This window comes from Pristiophorus japonicus, chromosome 2 (assembly GCF_044704955.1).
Source record: "Pristiophorus japonicus isolate sPriJap1 chromosome 2, sPriJap1.hap1, whole genome shotgun sequence".
Classification (NCBI taxonomy): domain Eukaryota; kingdom Metazoa; phylum Chordata; class Chondrichthyes; family Pristiophoridae; genus Pristiophorus; species Pristiophorus japonicus.
In genome coordinates this window covers 175,925,165-175,945,880 of record NC_091978.1, presented here as the reverse complement: position 1 = coordinate 175,945,880, position 20,716 = coordinate 175,925,165, and the positions used below count along the sequence as shown (strand labels likewise).

At 44.0% G+C, this 20,716-nt stretch overlaps 1 protein-coding gene across 6 annotated transcripts in view; it reads left to right on the top strand.

Moving 5' to 3' along the window:
- LOC139242618 (kelch-like protein 5) overlaps positions 1 to 20,716 on the top strand; it is a 258,999-nt gene that overhangs the window by 126,513 nt on the left and 111,770 nt on the right. For 5 of the 6 annotated variants that reach the window (XM_070870440.1, XM_070870445.1, XM_070870452.1 and 2 more), the window contains 3 exons: positions 6,817 to 7,002; positions 7,699 to 7,835; positions 17,072 to 17,268. In XM_070870440.1, coding sequence (XP_070726541.1) covers positions 6,860 to 7,002; positions 7,699 to 7,835; positions 17,072 to 17,268 — 477 coding nt within the window. In that variant the 5' untranslated portion in view covers positions 6,817 to 6,859. The remainder of the gene's footprint in view (positions 1 to 6,816; positions 7,003 to 7,698; positions 7,836 to 17,071; positions 17,269 to 20,716) is intronic. The other variant, XM_070870459.1, reaches the window with a different exon arrangement.

The window sequence follows — 20,716 nt, the reverse complement described above, 5'->3', positions numbered from 1 at the left end:
ATACCCGCCCTCCTGTATGGCTCAGAGACATGGACCATGTATAATAGACACCTCAAGTCACTGGAGAAGTACCACCAATGAAACCTTTGCAAGATCCTACAAATCCCCTTGGAGGACAAACGCACCAACATTAGCGTCCTCGACCAGGCCAACATCCCCAGCATTGAAGCACTGACCAAACTTGATCAGCTCCGCTGGGCAGGCCACATCGGTCACATGCCAGACACGGGACTCCCAAAGCAAGCGCTCTACTCTGAACTCCTTCATGGCAAACGAGCCAAAGGTGGGCAGAGGAAACGTTACAGGGACACTCTGAAAGCCTCCCTGAAAAAGTGCAACATCCCTACTGACACCTGGGAGTCCCTGGCCAAAGACCGCCCTAAGTGGAGGAAGTGCATCCGGGAGGGCGCCGAGCACCGCGAATCTTATCGCGAGAGCATGCAGATACCAAGCGCAGGCAGCAGAAAGAGCGTGCGGCAAACCAGTCTCACCCACCCTTCCCTCAATGACTATCTGTCCCACCTGTGACAGGGACTGTGGTTCTTGTATTGGACTGTTCAGCCACCTAAGGACTCATTTTTAAGAGTGGAAGCAAGTCTTCCTCAATTCCGAGGGACTGCCTATGATGATGATGACTTAACTTAACTTTAATAAAAATATTCTTGTTTTCAGTTAAGATCACTTACAAACTATTAAACTTGAACATTGACATGACTTACAAAAACTTTTAATTTGACAACAGTTGCAACAGTAACAACAATAATACTAACAACAACAACAACAATAACAGCAGCAAAGAATAGCTGCACTCATCTTTCCTCCACCTTATTCTAAGACCGCCCGCTGCGCTTGGCCTTTTTGACTCCAGCCCTGCCCACAGGCGGTGGCGCAGCATTTCTTGGGTTGGTACCGAGCTTATTCTTTCAAACATCTTAGGTAATGTGCACTTCTTGATGGGCGTGGGCAGGCGGTAATGTGGAAGGCCCGGCGTGGGCCTCTTCAGAGGCTGGTCTGGGGATTGGAGTGGGAATGGCAGTTTATTCTATCAATGGCCGCGGGGTCTGGGTGTGTTCCCTTATTGCAGCAGTTAACTCCGACATTCCTTCCCTCATGTTCACCGGCAGTGTATCAACTACCTGCGACATTCGCTCCCTCATGTGCCCGGACAGTGTTCCCATTTCTCGTGAGAGTGTTGTTACTTCTCCCGACAGTCCCGATACCTCATCACCCACCCCACTGATGGTGTCCACACTCTCCATACTCATTGCCATCATCTGAACCACATCTGTTGGATCCTGCACCTCAGGAGAGCACTGTTGAGCTCTCCTTCGCCTCCTCACCCTAGGTGTGGCTCGCTATATCCCACTGGAACCCCCGGCCTCGGACTGTGAGAAACCATGGAATGTCCCAACACGCGTACCACTCAGGAAAGGGCCCAGCACCAGCACCTCCTCTAGAGTGAGTACAAGAGTGGGGCTTCATCCATCCCCTCCCCCTGCCCCTCCCCCTCACCCCCATGCTCTTGGTCTGGAATGTGGGATTGGAAGATGTTCTCTTCAGGCTCGTCCGCGTCTGAATCTTCTGCATCGGCTTCAGCCTCATCAGGGTTGGCCTCAAGTTCTGCAAAATATAACAGATCACACAAATGGTTAGCGTCAGAGGAGGGGGCAGGGTGGCATGTGTAGGCTCACACAGCGCAGACAGCAGGCTCATTTGAAGGACCACGATGAATGGTAGCATGTTGCATCAACTGAAGTGTAGCTGACGGCGATATCCCCATGAACCGAAGAATGGCTAGCCCGCGCAGGAAAGCCAGACCGTGGGACTTGCAGGACTTACCCTCTCCTCAAGTGTGGGCCCAGCTTGTGCAGTAGTGATTGCTTTTCTCGAGGCAGGACCCATGAAAGCAGTTATCCTGTCTTCCAAGGGTGTCAGTGGGTGCAGATTTGCCGGGCCTCCTCCTGTTCGAGTTCTTTCCCTTTTGTTGTGTGCCACCTTCCTCTGCAAAGATGAAAATTTATCTTTTTAGAGAGGGTGTCTTTCTGCTGGGTGAGACATATACAGATGGTCACATTTACAATTGTAATTCCAGTGAATAAATGAAAATATTACTTACACTAACTACTTGACCCAGGTCCTGCCACTTCTTTTTGCACTGGCCTCCAGACCTCGAGTAATCTTGTGAAAGTTGGTTCCAGCGTTTCTTCTTTTCTTTGGGTGAAACTTTTATGTGACCTCTGCTGGTGTCAGCTTGATAGGTCCTTATTATACAGTATAAATGCACACGAGGCCCATGCTTGAGAGAAGGTCAGTCTGTGACCTGTCCTTTATTCCTTAGCACTCAAGTGCAGGAAGTGGGTGGAGCTTCCCCTTTTATATCTGAAGGTCTAGGTTAGGAGTGTCTCCCACAAGTTCACCACCTAGTGGTCAGTGTTCTCACGGTGTACAACTTACGTCAGTTTGTACATGGGTTACAATGCTGGTTGAATACATGACATCACCTTCTCCCCCCCCCCCCCCCCCCCCCGCAAAGTCTTATTGGGATCACAGGTTGAGTCTCTCTGGTGGTTTATGCTCTCTTGTAGAGCGCCTGAGTTGGGGCTCCGGTTGTTGGGCGCTGACCTGAGTGTCTGCTGTTTGCGGTGCCTCAGGCCTGTCCGGACTGCCCACAGTGACTGGGCTCTGCTCCCTTTGGTTCCTGTGTTCGGTCACCTGTGGTGGAGTGAACTCTACATCATGTTCTTCCTCTGCTTCTTCTATGGGGTTGCTGAACCTCCTTTTTGTTTGATCCACATGTTTGCGGCAGATTTGTCCATTGGTAAGTTTAACGACCAGAATCCTATTTCCCTCTTTGGCAACCACAGTGCCTGCGAGCCATTTGGGCCCTGCAGCGTAGTTGAGGACAAAAACAGGATCATTTGCATCAATACATCGCACCCTTGCATTCCTGTCATGGTAGTGATATTGTGACTGGCGCCTGCTCTCGACAATTTCTTTCATGGTGGGGTGTATAAGGGATAGCCGGGTTTTGAGCGTTCTTTTCATTAGCAGCTCTGCGGGTGGAACCCCTGTGAGCGAGTGTGGTCGGGATCTATAGGCCAACAGGAGGCGTGATAAGCGGGTTTGTAGGGAACCCCCTTGGATTCTGAGCATACCCTGTTTGATTATCTGCACTGCTCGTTCTGACTGGCCGTTTAAGGCCGGCTTGAACGGTGCCGTTCTAACATGGTTAATTCCATTGCCTGCCATGAAGTCCTGGAATTCATTGCTTGTGAAGCATGGGCCATTGTCGCTGACCAAGATGTCCGGTAGACCGTGGGCGGCGAACATTGCCCGTAGACTTTCCACCATGGCAGAGGATGTGCTTGAATTTAAAATGTCACACTCGATCCATTTGGAGTAGGTGTCTACTACAACGAAAAACATTTTCCCCATGAAAGGACCTGCATGTAGTCCACATGGATGCGTGACTAAGGCTTGGCGTGCCATGGCCAGGGGCTAAGGGGGGCTTCCCTAGGCGCATTGCCCAGCTGGGCACACGTGTTGCACCTGTGAACACAAAGTTCCAGATCTGTGTCTATCCCTGGCCACCAAATGTGTGACCTGACAATTGTCTTCATCGTGACAATGCCCGGTTGCCCATTGTGGAGTTCTCTGATGAACACCTCTCTGCCCATCTGGGGCATGACTACACAGTTTCCCCACAGTGGGCAATCGGCCTGAATCGAGAGTTCATCCTTGAGCCTGTGAAATGGTTTAAATTTCTCAGGGCATGCCCTGTACATGGCTGCCCAGTCCCCATTCAGGGCACATTTCTTGACTAGAGACAATAGCAGGTCTCTATTTGTCCAGACTTTAATCTGACAGGCTATCACGGGTGAGCCTTCGCTTCCGAAAGCTTCAACAGCCGTGACCATGCTCGGTAGCCCCCTCAGTGGTGGCTAGTGGGAGCCTGCTGAGTGCATCGGCGCAGTTTTCGGTGCCCGGTCTGTACTGAATTGTGTAGTCATAGGCGGCTAACGTGAGTGCCCACCTCTGTATACGGGCCGATGCGTTTGCATTTATGGCCTTGTTGTCGGCCAAAAGGGATGTTAGGGGTTTGTGATCTGTCTCCAGCTCAAATTTCCTGCCAAATAGGTACTGGTGCATTTTCTTTACCGCATACACACATGCGAGCGCCTCCTTTTCTACCATCCTGTAGCCCCTTTTTGCCTGGGACAGACTTCTGGAGGCATAAGCTACTGGCTGTAACTGACCCTTGGCATTGACATGCTGCAACACACACCCGACACCATAGGACGACGCATCGCACGTTAACACAAGTTTCTTACATGGGTCATACAGCGTTAACAGAGGGTTGGAACATAACAAATTGCGTGCTCTATTAAAAGCCCTTTCCTGGCTGTCCCCCCAAACCCATTCACGACCTTTGCGTAGGAGCACGTGTAGCGGCTCCAGCAGCGTGCTCAATTTGGGAAGAAAGTTACCAAAATAGTTCAGGAGCCCCAGGAATGAACGCAGCTCCATCGTGTTACGGGGTCTGGGTGCTCTCTGGATCGCTTCCGTCTTGGACGCAGTAGGGCTGATCCCGTCTGCTGCTACCCTCATCCCCAGGAATTCTACTCTGGAGCTAGGAAGACGCACTTCGCCTTTTTCAGTCGCAGTCCTACCCGGTCCAGTCTGCTTTGCACCTCCTCCAGGTTGTGGAGGTGTTCTTCAGTATCGTAACCCGTAATGAGGATGTCGTCCTGAAAAACCACTGTCCCTGGAATCGACTTGAGGAGGCTTTCCATATTTCGTTGGAAGATCGCGGCGGCCGAGTCTAACTCCATTGATACTGGGATGCCATTGAGGAGCACTTTCATCATTATCGGTGGCGTCCTGGTGTATGAACTGTATACGTGCTCCACATGAACTCGCTGAACTTCAGCTTCCAGCGATTTCCCCCAGTGTTCATTTCTGCAATTTCTGCAGGTATTTTGCTCACCTCTGCAAACTCTGGCTGAGTGTGTTCCTCCACGCCTCAGGCATGAGCTGCGGTTTGAAACAAAAGGTCCCTTGCCAGTCGATCGTCCTTGACTGCCCCTGTTATTGCCCTTGAGTGCGCCATTAACAGGTGTTGATGGCCCCATTACTGGCCGCAATGTCCCTTGCAATGGCATGAATCGCCGTTCAGCTTTCCATTGTCTCTGTCGAACTCCCCCTCTGGGTTCGACTACATGTTGGGGCATGCCCGACTGCCCTTGTCTGCCTGGAGAACTGTGTGCTGCTTTAACAATGTTGAATCTCTGTCCCAACCATTCCTTAACACAGTACCTCTCGTCTGTTTGGCCATGCTCGCGTGGTTTAAATCCCAGTTTCTTGTCGCCATTGATAGGTCCTTACTATACAGTATAAATGCACACGAGGCCCATGCTTGAGAGAAGGTCAGTCTTTGACCTTTCCTTTATTCCTTCGCACTCAAGTGCATTAGGTGGGTGGAGCTTCCCCTTTTATATCTGAAGGTCCAGGTTAGGAGTGTCTCCCACAAGTTCACCACCTAGTGGTCAGTGTTCTCACGGTGTACAACTTAGGTCAGTTTATACATGGGTTACAATGCTGGTTGAATACATGACACAGCTCGTGCCATCTGGCCTCAATTACAGTAACCAGTGCCGCCCCACTTCATCCTGTGAGAAATTCTTGGTCCTTGAGCCGCGTTGCATCTTGTATTGCAGCTCTGATTTTTCCAGTGAGAATTAAAGTTCTCACACACAACTGGCTCTTTAAAAATGGCCGCATGCAGACTGGGAGCTGTACTGGGCATGTGCGCCCATAGTAGTCACGTAAAAACAGTCCTTTTTTTCCCGCATATGCACAGAATCGGAGGGGCATCGTTTTTTCGGTGCAGACATTAGGCTCCACCCCACCCCCCGAAGCTAAAGGACAGGCTGCGCGGTGCCAATTTCAAAAATAGAACAGGAAAATTTCATGTTTTTTTTTGGAGTAGTCGGGACCAACAAAAACCGGCGTAACTCTTGCAATACGCAAAAAAACAGCATTGGGGAAAATTGAGCCCATAGACATGGGAGGTCGTTTTAACTAACTCAACCACCTCCAATTAGGCATTTTGACCAATGCTCCTGATCAGAGGCAACATGATAGTCTTACTGCCTTTGCGAAGGGACTCCATAGTTGTTCTAATGTGCAAAGAAAATCTTTGATAGTATCTGACATGGATAATTAGATGTGTACTTTTGATAGTATCTGGCAGGCATAATTAACTTTTGTAAGACCCAAGCATTTTGAGTAAACATTTCACCTTTGCTGTCTATCTCTAATTAAAATAATTCAATGTTACTGTAATCTTACTAATTACAACAGGATTAAAAATTCAGAACAATTTTTTAAGCTATTTCACTTTCAGGTTAAGATGTTGCAGAAAATATTATTGAGCCATTTTCTGCCAGACTATTCTCTTTGTTGCAGATCTGACCATTGTCTTAAACATTTGAAGGAATAGAGCTAACAACAAAGTAACATTCTGGAACACTTAGTTATTTAAAATAATAGTACGGTATATTTATTTACCATAAAAAGTTGGAATATCGTTAATAATTGCGTGCTTTCAGAAAATACAATTGTGATTTTTCACTGTTTGTAGCTATTGATGAAGAAAATGACAGTGCAGTGTTAAAGAAATTAAGTAGGTCAGAGTAATTCTGTTGTGGCTAAAAGATGAAAAACTGTATCCTCTGTAAATGAGCTTGTTTACAATTTATATTTGTTTTTACAATTGCAAGCTATCGTGGTATTAATTATCTAGCTTCTTCACAGCAGGACTTCAAACAGCAGTCAGACCCTGTCCTCGAGCCATACTATGGATCCTTCTGCCCCTGAAGAGTGTTTTCAAGCGTTAAACCATGCAGAACAGACCTTCAAGAAGATGGAGAATTACCTTCGACACAAGCAGCTGTGTGATGTCGTGTTACTGGCCGGTGACCGGAGGATTCCAGCTCACAGGTGAATGGGAAATGTGCCAACAGATTTTTTTCTGTAATTTAAATCAATGTCCTGGCTGTTTGTCAGAAAGTCAACATTAGACTCTAATCACTAGAATGTGCAGTACTCTAAGCACTGCCCCTTTCAATCTTCTTGTAATCTATGGCACTCTACATAACAGTTAGTGTTTATTGAGGAAATATAACATGGAGGCTACTGTAAAGATTTTGTGAAATTCCTTTGGAAATTAAAAGTCATTAATGATGTTTTAAAGGAGGATACGATTTTGGTGGCAGTTTTTATAGAATACACCTTTTTCCACAAACAGACCAAATAGCCAGTTTCACTTTTTGGAAAATAGCTTTTTTTTTTCATTTTGGTAAAATTCCCTCAATACAAAGACAACTTTGTGATCATAACCTTTTTTTTTAAACTCGAACCTTTTGTTCTTACTTTCCTCAGTATAAAGTAGATATATTTTATTTGGTCACTGATGTGAGTGGAAAGGCCAATGCACATATATAAAAGAATAACATTTCATACTTGCACCTTTTCTTTCACAATGCAACCAAAGGAAAAATTATCTGAAAATCTTTTTAATGCTCTATACTGAATGACATGGTACATTTCCTAAGATGAAAGGCATTACAACAGATGAACCTATGTAGCTGAAAATCATAAAGATTAGTGAGAGCAAATTTCCTCTTGCGTTCCCAGGTTGGTTCTCTCTTCAGTTTCAGACTACTTTGCTGCAATGTTCACAAACGACGTAAGGGAGGCTAAACAAGAAGAAATAAAGATTGAAGGCGTTGACTCAAATGCATTGTGGGCATTAGTTCAATATGCATATACAGGTGAATACAAACTAATCAACTACTAGATAAGTATAGAAAGCATCATGTCTGTATCTGTTTTGTCAAACACCAAGAATGTATCTGGAGAAATTTGCAAATTACACATTCTAGGTAAAATTATTCTCTCTCTCAATTTGGTTTGAACAAAAAGCAGTTTTACATAATACATTTAGTATTGGTGGTCATACACCTTTGCACTAAACAAATTAAATGATGGCCTTTTTTCAGTAAGCTAAACAGGATTTCTCTTTTGTGAAATGAAATCAGAAAAAGGAATTCAAAGGTGTATTTTGTAAACAAGGATACACTGAAAATCCTCAGGGCACAATTCCAGCAATTACTCCAGAATTGTACCTGACGGAGACCTACATCTCTGTCGTTGCCAGGGTAGATGGGATCAGGGGAGGTCCTTTCATTTGCATATGGTAGCCTACACTTTATGGTGCTTGACTAACAACCCAGTCATCGTGAGTTTAATCCCACCATAACAAGTTGTGAAATTAATTCAATAAATCTGGTAATTTGTGGGCTCACACTACAGTATGACTGTGAAAACTGCCAGATTGATGTAAAATCCAACTAATATTCTTCAGGAAAAGGAACCTGCAACTCCTACATGTGGCTGCAGTCCCACACTACTTGATGGACTCTTACTGCCTTGTGGGTAATAAATATTTCCTTGCCAGTATCACCACATCCCAAGAGCATTTTTGAAAAAGCATGGTGTGTTCCACTGCCAAAATCTGCCCCTCCCCCACTTTGTATGGGTGCTGATAATAAAAGAAAAATGAAAAACATTTCTGCCTACAGAGTCTTCAGAGGATCTCCAAGGTGGCCCCACAAACTCCATTGAGCCATTCAAGAGGTCAATATGCCTCTTTCTTCCAATATGCAGGTGTCTATGGATTCACCAGGTGTCTGAGAGGCCCAGGATGCGGGAACTCTCAGCATAGGAAGGCCCCGCCCATTCACTTTTTGCACCATATTCTCTTTTTGAGGTAAGCTCTGCCCCAAGCAGGACAATTGGAAATTCCTGTTGCAACCTAGAGTAGCCAGCCGAGCTTGTGACACATGCTGGAAGTGCTAAGAATTTTCCCAGCTGAATCTTGGTTTATCTCTATCCTCCAAGGGTGTCATTTAACAATGCAGACCATACTTAATTTAGAAGGCCTCAGTGGCATTCTCCACAGGAGACTTGATATCTGCTCCACAGAGAATGCTGCATGTCAGTTTCCTTTCAAAAAGAGCTGTTGACCTACTTAACCAAACTGAGCAGTACCAAGCTTTGCCAAAATGACTAACAACTCTTCAATAAAAAACTAGTACGATTACAAAGAAAGAAATCTAGCATCTGTGCAAGCAGGCCCCCATGGGCTTGCCGCCCCCTCCCACCCAAGAATAGATGTGATTGGTGATTCACAATGTGAACTAGCAGTATAGAATAGCTCTGTTTATTAGTAAGTATCCTATTACTATATCTGAATGCCTTTCCCCTTCATTGAAGTTAGGCTAACTAGATTGAAGTCTTCAATGTTCATGCTTCTGCTCCTTCCATTAGCTGTTTTCCAATCCTTTTGGCTCTAACACTGTAGTAAATGTTTTAAATTAAGTAGATTTTAAAAAAAACACTAGCTGAGACAGTTATTGAGAGGAAAAACAAATCCAAGATGCAGAGTATGATTAGTTGCATGGTGTAGTCCAGCAGCACTATAATTCAGCTTCAGATCCAGGCCTTGTCATTCCTGACACAGTAGGACCAATATGAATTGAGTTGCTCTCTTTAACCTTTAACAGAATTTGCTATAGAAAATGAGTGTGCACAACATTCTGATGTATAGGAAACCATAATGCATTAACACACATAATGTTATCCCAAGTTGTTAAGCTCTGAAATGTGTGCAGCAACCTTTCTTTGTATCAAATTCGGTTAGTGCATTATTCTGAACGAAAGTTAAAAAGGAATACAAGTTAATGCTCAGAGGGAGGGAGGAACTAATTTCTTTGTCGCAACTGGCGTCAGTCAAGCATGAATATATTAGGATTAGTGAACCCTACAGGATAAGAATGCCACTGTAACATTTGAACTCCGAAGCATGAACAGGCAATTAAGCAAAGGCCATCAAATCTGCATATATGAAACATGGTATGGAAGGAGAAAAGATGGCACTGGAGACAGAAGTGAGAAAAATAACCCTCTGATTAGAGGACAGATAAAAATTGCAGGGTAAGTAAACTTTCGCTTGAACTTTACAACAACTATTGCAACAATGTTGATTTACCATGATGTGTGTGCTAAAAGTGTATCAATTCATTCTGTTCAATGATCTAGAAAGGTGGTACTCTGGATCAGGATAATCTCAGACTGGATGCAGATCCTGGAACTGTCACAGAAAGGCCTAGAGGTGATGGAATAGCACTAAATGGGAACATACGGAAACAGCTCACAGATGAGTAGATTGACTAGAGGGCCAACCCACCCAGTTCAGTTGCATAATATATATTACATAGAATTACATAGAATGTACAGCACAGAAGCAAGCCATTTGGCCCAACTGGTCCATACCAGTATTTAAGCTCCACGCAGGCCTCCTGCCACCCATCTTCATCTAACCCTATCAGCATAACTGCATTATGCACCTGGGTCTATCAGCCAGGATATTGTCAATGGCTGATGAAGCAAGGTGCATGCCCTCCACTGGGAGGCTCAGGAATAGTGGTGAGAGTGTTGAGGGGCCAGCATCTGTTGTCTCTTATGGCTGATGTATTGCCTGTTCTATTGCTACCTTCAAACGTACAGTGCATCTTGCATAGATTTTGGTTTCTGTCTGGCATCCCTTCAGCAGCTCATGTTGGCCTTCTACTGTATCTTGTCACTGTCCTCTTAGGTGATAATTGTTTTTGGGTTAGATTCACAATAACATTAGAATTGGGAGCAGGAGTAGGCCATACGACCCCTCGAGCCTGCTCCGCCATTCAATAAGATCATGGCTGATTTTCGACCTCAACTCCATATCCCTTGATTCCCTTAGAGTCCAAAAATCTTCTATATCAGTATTAAATATACTCAATGACTGAGCATCCACAGCTCTTTGAGGTAGAGAATTCCGAAGATTCATAACGCTCTGAGTGAAGAAATTCCTCCTCATCTCAGCCCTAAGTAGTCGATCCCTTCTCCTGAGACTGTGCCCCCTGGTTCTAGACTCTCCAGCCAGGGAAACAGCCAAACTCAACAGCCCAGGAGGAAGAGAACTCATCTGTGATGACAAGACAACAATGTTGGATTCACTCCTTTTAAACTATCCAAGCACTGGCGATATAAAAAGAAAGTTGCAGATACAAAAGACAGGGAAAAATTTTTATATCTCAACTTTAGCTGAGAATGTGGACAAATAACTTTTTTAACGTTACTTTATAAACTGTTATTAGCAAGCTGAATAAACAACAACAACAACTTGTATTCATATAGCACCTTTAACGTAGTGAAAAATCCCAAGGTGCTTCACAGCAGTATTATGCGATAACAATTTGACACTGAGCCGCATAAGTAGAAATTAGCGCAAGTGACCAAAAGCTTGGTCGAAGAAGTATGTTTTAAGGAGCGTCTTGAAGGAGGAAAGAGAGGTAGAGAGGTGGAGAGGTTTAAGCAGGGAGTTCCAGAGCTTGGGGCCTAGGCAACAGAAGGCACAACCACCAATGGTTGAGCAATTACAATCAGGTGTGCTGAGGAGGGTAGAATTAGAGGAGCGCATTGTGGGAGGGGAGGTTGTGGGGCTGGAGGAGATTTCAGAGAGAGGGAGGGGTGAGGCCATGGAGGGATTTGAAAGTAAGGATGAGAATTTTGAAATCGAGCGTTGCTTAACCAGAAGCAAATGTAGGTCGGTGAGCACAGGGACTTGGTGCGAGTTAGGATACGGGCAGCTGAGTTTATGTAGGGTAGAACGTGGGAGGCCAGCCAGGAGTGTATTGGAATAGTCAAGTCTAGAGGTAACAAAGGCATAGATGAGGGCTTCAGCAGCGGATGAGGTGAGGCAAGGGTGGAGATGGGTGATGTTACGGAGGTGGAAATAGGCGGTCTTAGTTATGCTGCAGATATGTGGTCGAAAGCTCATTTCAGGGTCAAATATGACACCAAGGTTGTGAAAAGTCTGGTTCAGCCTCAGACAGGAGTTGGGGAGAGGGATGGAGTCAGTAACTAGTGAATGGAATTTGTGGCAGGGTCTGAAAACAATGGCTTCGGTCTTCCCAATATACAATTGGAGAAAATTTCTGCTGACCCAGAACTGGATGTCGGACAAACAGTCTGACAATTTGGAGACGTGGAAGGGTCGAGAGAAGTGGTAGTGAGGTAGAATTGGGTGTCATCAGTGTACATGTGGAAACTGACGCAGTGCTTCTGGATGATGTCGCCAAGGGGCAACGGGTAGATGAGAAATAGGAGGACACCAAGGATAGATCCTTGGGGGGACACCAGAGGTAACGATAAGGGCACTATAAACGGTGCTTTCACGCTTTTTTGACTGTATGGGATAATTGTTAAACAAAACTATTTCACACTTACTGAATAGTTCAGCTCGTGAATAGAAACCATTCCCTGAATCTGAAAATTTGAAATATTCTGTCTTTTTTTTTGTTGTGCTGTGCACTACTGTTTATTGTAACTGTTTCTCATTTTTCAAATCATTAATAAATTTACAACATTCCTGTGTACTTTATGGAATTTTAGAAGCCATGTTGACTTTCTGGGAGTAATTCTGCACTCCTAGGCGGGAAGCCACGTTCACCAATAGTGCACATCGGAAATTGTGCTACAGCGTTGTAGCTCCAGTTCTCTGACTCACGCTGCTAATCATTGGATAATACCAGGTTACAAAATCAGTCCTTCGAGACAATCATGTACTCGTGTATGGTTGGAAGAACAGATTTTGTACCAATACAAAGATCTTCTGTTTAATGAATTGTATGACCAGAATAAACAGTTCAGCTTCCGAAAAGTGTGGTCATTTTTAAACTTCAACTTTGCACTCCATTTTTCACTCTTTACTGCCACCAGCATACAATTAATACTTGATTTGGTATCACCTTACTACCATTGGTAGTGCACACAATGCTTTCATCTTGCGTGAGAGCAGTATGTCACGAATGTTTCAGCGACAAAGACAAGGGCAGGGCTGGCTGATCAGGGACAACGGTTACGTCTTGGCCACCTGGCTCATGATCCCTTCCGGAACCCCACCACAGAAGCCGAACAGCCATGCAGCCACCCCCAGCATCATCGAATGGACAATTGACATGCAGAAGCAGTGTTTCCGCTGCCTGGACCGCTCATCAGGCAGCCTTCAATACTCCCCTCAGCAGGTCTCCGAATTCATTGTCGTGTGCTGCATGCTACACAAGTTAGCCATCATGAGGGGCCAGCCATTGCCAGTGGAGATTGCAGGACCACCTCAGGAGGGGGAGGACAATGAAGCTGAGCCTGGCGAGGAACCCATTGCGGATCCACCACAACCACAGGGGAAGCAGCGTGGAGATGCGGCCGCAGCAAGACCCTTACGTCGCCAGCTCATCATTGACCAGTTTGCTTGAATGGGGAAGGTGCGGTTGCAATTTTGACTCGCGACTCTGTGCCACCATGACGGCTTATCTACACTGAATTCTGCAATGAGACACAAGACACCAGTGGCAAAGGTGCATAAAACATTTTAATGAACATCAATAACAAAAATGCCCGCCCCCCCCACCACACAAAACGATACAATGTTAAAACCAAAACTAAATAAACACTAAACTGCTTCCTGCAGCAAGTCAATGCAAACTATCCCATTTCTTAAGATACAACTATTTACAATGTGAACAATTCCACATGAGGTGAAACTTGTGCCAGGCCTTAATGGCTCTTAGCCACACTCCCCCCTTCCCATCAGCCCCCTCGCAAGCCTGCTGCTCCTCCTCAATGAGGCTTTAGTGCCTACAGCAAGGCGCTAGAGGGCTGCTGTGTTAGGGGGCAGACAACGTCTGAGGACGCCCTGGACCAGCTCTTGGCCAGGAAGGCCCGGCTACAGACTGCTGTGCCTCATCATCCGTGGAAGCAATCACTAGTGGCTGGGGTGTCAACCGTGTATGGCGCATAGTCAGTGAGTCAGTGGTGGAAGCCAGAATGCTGTCATCCTGAGGAAGGACACCACCTTCCATTTCCTGGGAGCCACTGACTCTCCGATGGGGCTGGGCCTAAGTATCCAAAGCACGATGTGTCTCCACAACTTGCTGGTCTGCTTTGGCACTGTCCCTTCCCCGTTGGACAGTGGAGAACGCAGAGAGAATGACAGCAGTCATCGACCACATCACATCACATCAAGTTGAAGCGTAGCTTGTGCCTGCGATTCGTGCGATGCTGCAACGTGCTCAAGGGCACGCGCCACACAATTTGGAATGCCACTGTCGCTGCGCAAGGCCACAAGTCTCTGTGTGTGGGCAATGATGGCCTCGCTGGAGTCTTGAGTTGTATTGACAATCCGTGACGCTGCCTCTGCAACAGTTGCAGTAAGCATGTCGATGCTCTCTGGGATCCGTCCCAATGCATCCATAAGCTCAGGGTGCATTTCCACCAAGTCCAGTTCCATGTCTGCCTGTCGTTGAGCAGACCGACTTTGCCAACTCACCCCCAGAGAGCTGGCCCTCGAGATCGCCCTCTCGCACTGTGTTGCTGTAGGCGACTGGGGCCAGGTGCCTCCGAAGATTCAAAGATCTCATTGCCATCAGATGACGTGTGTGGAGACGGGGCAACTGGTGAGCTCTGCGGCTCAGTGATGTTGGTTGTGTTCGCAGCCTCGTCATCACTGCCATGGCCAGATGCTGATGCGTGCCCGGAAGGCTGGCGTGATTGTGGCTGATCTTCTGCAAACACAAAAACACATACATGTGGTTAGCAGCAGGGGAGGGGGCATTGTACATGTTCATTTGAAGGGCTACCGCCACTTAAGTGTCTTCAGATGCCCTATCCATTTACATACCCTCACTACACTCACAACTGCCTGAGCTGCTACTCCAATTAGGGCCGACACCCTTCCTCAACATCATTCAGTTCCAGGCACCCCCCGCATGTGCGCAACTGCTCCCTCCTGTTGTGGGAGTGCTTCGATGGCAAAGAGAAAAATAGGAAGGGTTCAGAAAGGTTAACCTCCTGATGTGGCACATCTGCCTACCATAGTACAATAGGTGAGACTGTGAATGTTCCAGTAGCTTCTGTTCAATCTGTTTCGATGTTGCATGAGCTTCATGAGCGATTGCCAGGAGGTTAGAGGGATGTAACATAATTGATCTTTCTGAGAGCCATAGCAACAGTGTATTGCGAGGAAGGATGTAAATTAGTGAGTTCATATGCATCGATCATTAGAAGATAATGGGTGCAGAAGTAAGCCTTCATCTTTCTTATGCATTGTGAAACCTACCCCACAGACAGCAAGACTTTTGAGAGGGACCATATGCATGAAAAACTTCATAGTGTGTGAGATTCTTGTTAGAAGGAAAGAAGGCTTACATAAATGTGACCCTGACGAACCTAGTAAGGTCATTAAACTTTTTCCAACATTGTGTCCTAATTCTGGGCACAGTGTCTACAGCAGAGACCTCCTATGCTATGTCACTCCACAGCCTCTTAAATACAGATGGAAGTGGTGCGGCACCCCCAGCAAGATGGAGTGAGGACTACCTTCTCTCCACTGCGTTGACTAAAACCTCATTCACCTCATTGCTGAAGCATCTGGCATGCTGCCTTCCCTCCTGCTCCTCCATCTCTGCAGAAGTGGCTGAAGTGGGGCGGTTTATATGCGTCTGCATGCAGAAAGCAGTAGTGTTTGCGCCCGGGGGAATTTTTTTTTTTAAACACCGCGCATGCGCAAAATGGTCACCTCCTTTAACGACGCAAGTTTCGGCTCAGCCCTACAAAGCCCGTTGTGCAATCCCTGACTTAACACCAACGCTCCTCCAACTTTTTTGCCGAAACTTGCAGTCAAAGGCGCAAACTATTTTCAGGCGCTAATGCCCTGTCACGATTAATGCCTCAAAATCCAAGAAGCACAAAATCCAGCCCATAATATTTCTTGAAGGATTGTGAAAAATTAATCATTTGATTTCCTTTACAGCCTCATTAACCGAGACAAAAACCTTCACCAAAACATTTGCCTAGATTAACAGGGACTGTCGGTATAACAAGTTGAAAATAGACAACCCAATACAGTACACAGATTTTTTAAATTGCAAATAAATTAAAATCCATTCCAGCACCTATATAATGTGTCATTGGAAGGAACATTGATACTTTTCTTCTAGTTTTTTTTCTTTTTCTTCCCCCACTGGATCAAAGCATAGCACTGATGGAGTGAGGAAGCCAGGGAGATCGATCAGAAACTAGATATGGTAGCAAACAAAGAGAATCTGACATAATGGTGAAAAGACGGGGCAAGGCAGAGCGAGTGTTTGGGAGCAGGTCAAAGTGGCAATCAAAGGGAACAACACACAGCCGAGAGCAGAGGGAATGAGGTGACTAAGGACATACTGGATAACTGGTTGAGGGAGAAAGACAACTAATGAGAGTGACCGAATGCATGCTCAAGTATTGTCAGTAGCAAAAAAGGGGACACTAACTGAAGGAGAAAGATGGTTGGGAAATCTCTTTTGTTTTCGTTTAGAAAAAAATTACATTTCCGAAAACATTATAAACAGATTAAAGTTATATAAAGATATAGCATTAACATTTGCTAACTAAACAGACAAATTACATTCGGATTTAAAATAGCATCACGTACCTTGATTAAAAAAGGCATTTCCCCACCTACACCTCAGTATGTATTAGTAAACATTTTCAGACAATTCCCTCCCACCTTTTACCATGGTATATACATTATTGATGTTTTCAAACCTGGAAAAAAATGATCCTGCATACTATTTATAAACAACTGGCTGTTTACTGGAAAACATGCAGTTGCATTTTTAGTACTGCAACTGTGAATTTTTCGGTGTCGAGATATTCCATACTATGAAGAAATCAAACTGAAGAGGGCACCACTAAGAAAAATGTTGTAAATTTTGCATTGCAAGTGCCAAAATAATTAATTTTAATAGAGTAACAGAAACATTTGAAGGTTTATGCTTTCTAAAGGAAAGTTATTTCAAGTATCCAAAACACAAAGTTTAAAAAAAAAATAAAGGAAGAAAATTGCAGAATTTGTTTGTTCTTTTAGGCCGCCTGGAATTAAAAGAAGACAATATTGAGTGCCTGTTGTCCACAGCCTGTCTATTACAACTCTCGCAGGTTGTGGAGGCGTGCTGTGGGTTCCTGATGAAGCAACTTCACCCTTCCAACTGCCTTGGAATTCGTTCATTTGCAGATGCACAGGGCTGCACTGACCTGCATAAAGTGGCTCACAACTACACCATGGTATGTATAGGAGTGATGGCTACTTCACAGTTCATTAGTATGGATTGGGTGTATCATATTTTAATGAAGGAGCCATCTGTAAAAAAATCATTTTGGAATGTGTTAATCCTTGGGCAGTTTACAAGTGAGTATAGATAAATGAAGCAGACAACAGTGTTTTAACACAATGTAGTACTCGTTTTATAATATAACTAGATATTTCTACAGTTTTAAATTATAAATGATATTTATAAAATTATACCAAAATGTTGGTATAATTACAAAACGCAAATTTCTGTTTCATATACACTGCAGTCTTTGGCTAAAATTTTTGTTAAGATGTTTTTGACAACTAGAAGTTTTCTGATGAATATTAATGTCATTTGAATGCAGCAAATTCCCCAACAAAATTATTTTACATTAAAAAGATAAAAATCTAAATAAAGACATAACTGCACTAAATGGGGATGTATTGAGTAGTAATTCTGTCAGTAAGACCTTTATAAACCTACCTTTGATATTTGTACCTGCTTATTAAGAGAGCATTGAACAAATTAACTGCCTAGTGTCATTCATATCTGTTGTGCAGAACCTAGAAACTGTCCAATAATCGGATCTAGTTTTTAACTTTAAGGATTATTATATCCCAAATTATTTTCATAAAATTCTCAGCATCCAAATAGCTGCCAATTGAATCCTTGTTTAATTATGTGATACTGCATTCACACCTAATTTGTTCAGAATTCAGAAAACTATTGTCATTGTGGTGCCACTGTAAATGAACAATGTCTTTAATAGAGTTGAATGCTTTCATGCAGTGAGCGGACCATGTAAGAATTATAAGTAGAAATATATTTTTAGAAAACCATTTCCACAACTAATTACCCTTGTCAAATGGGCACCTCTTAGAATCTCTCTCTATTATGTTGTTATTTAGTTCCCAGTGGTCATCTGAAATGACTTTAAATAGTAATCTTTAATATATAGTCAGAAGTATTCCTTTTGAGCAGCAGTTGCTCCATTCCATGATAAAGATTCCATAGATTTTTTAAATAATAAAAAAATAATTGTTATTTTTCTCATTTTTAATATTTCAGCTTCTACCTTAATCCTATGTGTAGGTCCAAATCTTTACTTCTCTCACTGTAAAATAATTAAAAAGTGAATAATACAAAAATAGAAAATTGGAGCAGTAATAGGCCATTCGGCCCTTCGAGTCTGCACCGCCATTCAATATGATCATGATTGATCCTTTATCTCAACACCATATTCCTGCTTTTTCCCCATACTCCTTGATGTCTTTTGTGTCTAGAAATCTATCTATCACCCTCTTAAATATATTCAGTGGCTTGGCCTCCACAGCCTTCTGTGATAGAGAATTCCACAGGTTCACCACCTTCTGAGTGAAAACATTTCTCCTCATCTTAGTCCTAAATTTCCTACCCCGTGTCCTGAGACCGTGACCCCTTGTTCTAGACTTTCCAGCCAGGGGAAACATCCTCCCCGCATCCAGTCTATCCAACTTAGTCAGAATTTTATACGTTTCAATGAGATCCCTGCTCATTCTTCTAAACTCTAGTGAACACGGGCCTAGTCGACCCAATCTCTCCTCATTCGACAGTCCTGCCATCCCAAGAATCAGTCTGGTGAACCTTGGCTGCACTCCCTCTATGGCAAGTATATCCTTTCTTAGGTAAGGAGACCAAAACTGCACACAATACTCCAGGTGCGGTCTCACCAAGGCCTTGTATAACTGTAGTAAGACATCCTTGCTCCTGTACTGATATGTGAAGAGAAAAAGATTAGTGAAGACGATGTAGGTCCTTTGCAGTCAGAATCAGGTGAATTCATAATGGGGAACAAGGAAATGGCAGACCAATTGAACAAATACTTTGGTTCTGTCTTCACTAGTCACTGCCCACTACCCCGAAAAAGAACCGTTTATTCCTACTCTCTGTTTCCTGCCCATTAACCAGTTTTCAATCCATGCCAGTACATTACCCCCAATCCTATGTGCTTTAATTTTGCACACTAACCTCTTATGTGGGACTTTTATCAAAGGCCTTCTGAAAATCCAAATACACTATATCCACTGGTTCTCCCTTATCTATTCTATCAGTTACATCCTCAAAAAACTCCTATAGGTTTGTCAAACATGATTTTCCTTTCATAAATCCATGTTGACTTTTTCTAATCCCATTGATATTATCTGAGTGTCCCGTTACCAAATCCTTTATAATAGACTCTTGCATTTTCCTACTACTGATGTCAGGCTAACCGGTCTGTTTTCTCTCTCCCTCCTTTTTTAAATAGTGGGGTTACATTTGCCACCCTCCAATCTGCAGGAACTGTTCCATAATCTGTAGAATTTGGAAGATGACAACCAATGCATCTACTATTTCCATGGCTACCTCTGGGATGCAGATCATCAGGCCCTGGGGATTTATCGGCCTTCAGTCCCATTAGTTTCTCCAGCACTATTTTCTTACTGATAATCATTTCCTTTAATTCCTCTTGCTCACTAGACTCTTGCTTCCCTAGCATTCCTCTTCCGCGAAGACAGAACCAAAGTATTTATTTAATTGTTCTGCCATTTCCTTGTTCCCCATTATAAATTTTCCCATTTCTGTTTGTAAAGGACCTACATTTGCCTTCACTCATTTTTTCCTTTATATGTGCTTGTAGAAACTTTTGCAGTCTCTTTTTATGTTACTTGCAAGTTTACTCTCAAACTTTATTTTCCCCTCTTAATCAATCTCTTGGTCCTTTTTTTGCTGAATTCTAAACTGCTCCCAATCCTCAGGCTTGCTACTTTTTCTGGCAACTTTGTATAACTCCTCTTTGAATCTACTATCCTTAATTTCTTTTGTTAGCCATGGTTGGGCCATTATTCCTTTTGTGTTTTTACGCCAGAAAGGAATGTATAACTGTTGCAATTCATGCATTCGTTCCTTAAATGTTAGCCATTGCCTATCCACCGGCAAGTCTTTTAATGAATCTTCCCAATCTGTCATAGCCAATTCATTCCTCATACCTTCGTAGTTTCCTTTGTTTAGATTTAGTACCCTCGTTTCAGATTGGACTACTTCACTTTCCATCTTAATAAAGAATTCAATCATGTTATGGTTACTCTTCCCTAAAGGACCCCACACAACAAGACTGTTAATTAACCCCTTCTCATTATACAATACCCAATCTAGGATAGCCTGTTCCCTAGTAGGCTGCTCAACATACTGGTCTAAAAAACCAATTCGTATACACTCCAGGAATTCATCTGCCACAGTATTATTAATAATTTGGTTTGGCCAGTCTATATGTAGATTAAAGTTACCTACGATTACTGTAGTACATTTGTTTGTTACATGCATTTCTAATTTCCTGTTTGATGTCGTCCCCTACACTGCCACTACAGTTTGGAGGCCTATAGACGACTCCCACCAATGTTTTCTGCCCCTTGGTGCTCCTTAGC